Source organism: Dysidea avara, chromosome 5 (genome assembly GCF_963678975.1).
Source record: "Dysidea avara chromosome 5, odDysAvar1.4, whole genome shotgun sequence".
NCBI classification, from domain to species: domain Eukaryota; kingdom Metazoa; phylum Porifera; class Demospongiae; order Dictyoceratida; family Dysideidae; genus Dysidea; species Dysidea avara.
In genome coordinates, this window is record NC_089276.1 from 1,324,080 (window position 1) to 1,328,616 (window position 4,537).

Below are 4,537 nucleotides of genomic sequence, written 5' to 3' on the forward strand. Positions count from 1 at the left end.
TGCTGGTCTCGTTGGCTTGATTATCTCTCAGGTACATCAACTAGGTGACTGTCTTGATGCACAGGTTCACTTGCGATCCAAGTATCACTCTAGGAGCCATCAAGAGCAACTTCAATCTGCCAATCACTTGTTCCATGAACTTCCTCCTAGCATGTGTTCCTCAGTCATGTTGGCTCAGGAGAAGGGTGCATCGAATTGGCTCTCTTGTCTTCCATTGAAGTCGCATAATTTTGTGCTTCATAAAACTGCTTTTCGTGATGCAATTGCGCTTCGCTATCATTGGCTACCATCTGCCTGCCCTACTTCCTGTGCCTGTGGTCACTCTTTTACCATAGAACATGCTCTGTCTTGCCCAAAAGGCGGGTTTCCTTCTCTGAGACATAATGAAGTGCGTGATCTAACTGCCAATTTACTTTCCGAGGTCTGTAACAATGTTGTCACTGAACCCCACCTTCAGCCTCTTTCTGGTGAGACCCTTCAATACAAAACAGCTAATCGTGATGATAACGCAAGGCTTGACATATTGCAGCTAATGGTTTTTGGGGAGGACGATTTGAGAGGTCATACTTTGATGCCAGAATTTTTAACCCTAGTGCACCCTCAAATCAACCCCTACACTCTGCATACCAACGTCATGACAAGGAAAAGAGACGTGAATACCAACAACAGGTTCATGAAGTAGAGAATGCCTCGTTTACTCTCTTAATTTTTACCACTACTGGTGGAATGGGTGATGCTGCTACTCAGTTTTATAAGAGACTAGCATTGTTACCTGCCCTACGTGCAGGTATTATAATAAAAAAATTAATGTAATAGTATAAAATAATTACAAAGACAGCATATGTGACCGGATTTGCGAAAAGGTACCTTTTTCACACACAAAATTTGACCCATTTTATGAATTTTGAAGCTTCATAACTTTTCGATCATTTCATATAATTGTTTGAAATTTTCCATGAGTGTAGCTACAGTATCTAGCTGCATTTTGAAACTACGAGCAAGTTAATCAGTGTAAGGAGTCAAATGTTACACCATTTTGTTTGTTGGTATGTAAAATGTGTGGAAAAGGTACCTTTTCGCAAATCCGGTCACATATTATGATTGCCTTTCTGGGTCATTGAAATTTACGGAGCAAATCACCATCTATTATAATGTAGAACTAAACACAATGCAGCTATATATTCAGTCATAATGCATTGCAACATTTTGGAGCATCAATCATAAAATTGTGCATCGGTAGTGCAAAATAAAGTTGCTGGGAATGATATTTGTACTATGCATAAACTATTTTTGGAGAACCCAGACAAATAAACACTTGCACAATGGAGAGTACTTAAATATCCATAGCACGTGTACCCCTTTTGTTGAAGCAGATAAATTAAATAGTGTGAGCTGTGTATCTCCAAAACATGTTTACAAAGAGGCCTATTCCAGTAAATTCCAATAGGTCTCCAGCATAGCTAGTTGGATAGTATATATTTGTACTATGCATAAACTATTTTTGGAGAACCCAGACAAATAAACACTTGCACAATGGAGAACAGTGAAAATATTCATAGCATGTGTACCCCTTTTGTCCAAGCAGATTAATTAAATAGTGTGAGCTGCGTATCTCCAAAACATGTTTACAAAGAGGATTATTCCAGTAAATTCCAATAGGTCTCCAGCATAGCTAGTTGGATAGTATAAATAAGCTGCAAATAAATACTTTTCACTCACTTGAGTTTTGTAACTTGAAATGAATCTGAACACGGAAGAAATGGATGTTAGTGGTATCAAAGGTGCATCAATAGATGCACGCATAGGTGGCGTGTTGGGAGATATTTCATCTATGAAGAGAGGCAAGAGTGCATCATATTTTGATGGCGAGATAAGCGATGAGCAAAAGAAAATAAGATTGTATGGGTTTGACAGCTCAGTCCGAAAACGGTTATTTGAAGAAACTGGAAAAGCGGTTGTCTTGGGAAATTGTGAAGTCAAGAAAGCTCGCCATGGCAATGAATATGAGGTAAATGTTTAGTAGGATTTAATACAGTTTAGTTAAATTTTTTGCATGTTATAGGTGTTAGTGAGCAAGAAAACTACAATAGAGAAATCTCCTCGAAAGTATGATGTACAGAAAATTGATGATGATTGTAACACTGCATTAAGCGATCTATCTGATATTCCAGAATACACAAAGGTTACTTGTGAAGGCAAGGTGATTGAAGTAGATAATGTTGTTGAAACAGCAAATGGAATAAAGCTACAGAGTGTTACGATTGCAGATAGATCTGGTACAGCTAGAATTGTCTTGTGGGGAGATGATGTAAATATGCTGTCTTCATCCAAATGCTACAAATTTGAAAAGGTCATTGTCAAGGAATTCCGTGGTGAGACGCAGTTGTCTGTGTCTAAGAGCAAAATAGATGAAATAGATGACATTGATGCAGTAAATATAAGAGAGCAAGAGAAGGTGCATACCATTGATGAAGCAAAAGTACTTGGTGTACAATTATTTGAAGCGTACAAAGCTTGTCTGAACTGCCGCAGCAAACTGCCACATGGAATTGAAGGAGAATTTGATACTTGTAGCAGATGTGGTATGCTGCAATGCACGGATGAATGCAAAACAGAAGCGACTGCACAAATGATGATTAGATCTGAAAGTTCCAGCAGTGTTGTTACCCTAAAAGCATTTGGAAGAAGCTTACGGGAAATAGCTGGAGAAGAAGTTTCCAGTCCACTTGCACTTTTAAAAGCTACACCTTTCAGTGCAACTCACCAGCATGGAGTGATCCAATCAGTCACCAGAGTGTAGCTTTTGTAGCATGCAACTGCATATGTGATTAAATACTTTATTGACTTGTTAACGCTGTACTAATGATGTGCTTGAAAATCACTATTAATAATTCAATAAGTTTGAGGTTAAATGTACTATTTCATGACATCGAATAGCATGCTGTCACTGAGGCCTGCAGCTGAGTTGGATAACCACATTTGTTTGTAGCATTGGTACCTGCCCTATGTGCAGGACCATCTCCACATTAAACATTTTAATGCCACAAAGAGGGACTAAGCATTAAACACCAGCACTGCTAATGTAGCTATGTAGGGTACATGGTGATGTCACATTTTTTAAAGAGCATGAGGTTTTCTTATGTCATTAATGATGCAAAACACTAAAGTTTATTGTTTGTGGTTTTGACAGGAATGTAGTTTAATTATTCAGTGCATCTTCCCTACCAGTGACTTCAACGTGCTGTATAGAACAAACGGAACCTTTGCTGCTTTACATGAGAACTAATGCAACAATAATTAATATATTGGGAACCAAGCATAAATATTAGTGTCCTATATTTGCTGTGTAGCATGTATGTCGATAGTGCTTTAAAGTACATGATCCTTATGCAGTACATAATAATTTATAGTGAAGGATGCATGCAAGGCTAGCTAATTAGTTAAACTGCATGTGAGCTAAGGCAATTGTATACAGTATACCCTACATTACATACAGGTTGTATACACACGGTACAGTTTCAGTTTGAATTCTACATTTTGATGTTTACCTTACCGACTGTCACAAAGAGAAATGAACTTGAGCATAATTTAAAGTCAACACAATTCGCAGTTATAGTTACTGCATGGCAAGCAAAAGTTCAGAACTTGTCTTATGCACTTTCAGTTCTGATGTTGCAGTGACACATATACCTCTTTCCATACAAAAACCCAGTTTTGAAACACCTGCAGTGTAATTGACCAATAAGGTAATGTATGAATCTTTAGAGTGAAAGCATGTAAGCAGGATAGTGAAACAGTTGTGCCAGGTCAGATGCAGTTCCTCGGTGTAAACTATGGATCTGCATGGTTCCAGTATTATCATTTTTCAGATGCACAGTAGTATTTGTTCAATCATGCAAGCTGCCTATTACTACAGCAGTATTGAGGTGAGTCTGAACAAACATTTTTTCATGTCAGTGCACACCTATGTGCTTAAAACAAAGATGTAGATATTCTGGATACTGGTGAAAGAAGCTTTTACCTACTCTAATACAACACACTGGACCAACACACAGATGGACAAATATGTTGGCAATTTGTCTGCCCTGTCCCAAAAGTGCTATAAGAGTCCCTATTATGTGAGGTAATTCAGTGCCAGTGCTGAAAAACTGATCATAAGAGTTTGTAGATGAAGACTTGCATGGAACAGATAGAGCAAAAAGGTGCATCAAAAAGGTCCCAAAAGTGAAAAAAAAAGTTATGACCTAGGCGGGGATTGAACCCTGGCTGGTTATAATAACTTGGGGTTAAGGGGAGGTGCACAAATCGCCACAGTTGTTTATCAGTGGTTTTGACAGGAATGTAGCTCAACTTTTCAGTGATCCTTCCCTACACCAGTGCCTTCATCGCCCTATAAAGAGCGAACAAAAGCACGTATTGATTTGCTACAACAACACTCGAGTTGCCAGATGATGGGCGTTTAATTTCGCTAAAGTCCCGCCTCGATACGTGCTTTGCATGCCAAGATATGATGAGCTAAAAGCCGTGTTTTAAAAAG

General features: G+C 38.5%; 1 protein-coding gene across 1 annotated transcript; it reads left to right on the plus strand.

Moving 5' to 3' along the window:
* Positions 1 to 1,082: 1,082 nt before the first annotated feature.
* On the plus strand, positions 1,083 to 2,931 carry LOC136256672 (uncharacterized). Its single transcript, XM_066049652.1, has 2 exons — positions 1,083 to 2,008; positions 2,063 to 2,931. The coding sequence occupies exons 1-2, from the start codon at positions 1,739 to 1,741 to the stop codon at positions 2,798 to 2,800; spliced, it is 1,008 nt and encodes a 335-aa protein (XP_065905724.1). The 5' UTR covers positions 1,083 to 1,738; the 3' UTR covers positions 2,801 to 2,931.
* The last annotated feature ends 1,606 nt before the right edge of the window (positions 2,932 to 4,537 follow it).

Coding starts and splice junctions, on each gene's coding strand:
- LOC136256672 (XM_066049652.1), top strand. CDS start 1,739: ATGAATCTGAACACGGAAGAAATGGATGTTAGTGGTATCAAAGGTGCA. Junction 2,009..2,062: donor GCCATGGCAATGAATATGAG/GTAAATGTTTAG, acceptor TGCATGTTATAG/GTGTTAGTGAGCAAGAAAAC.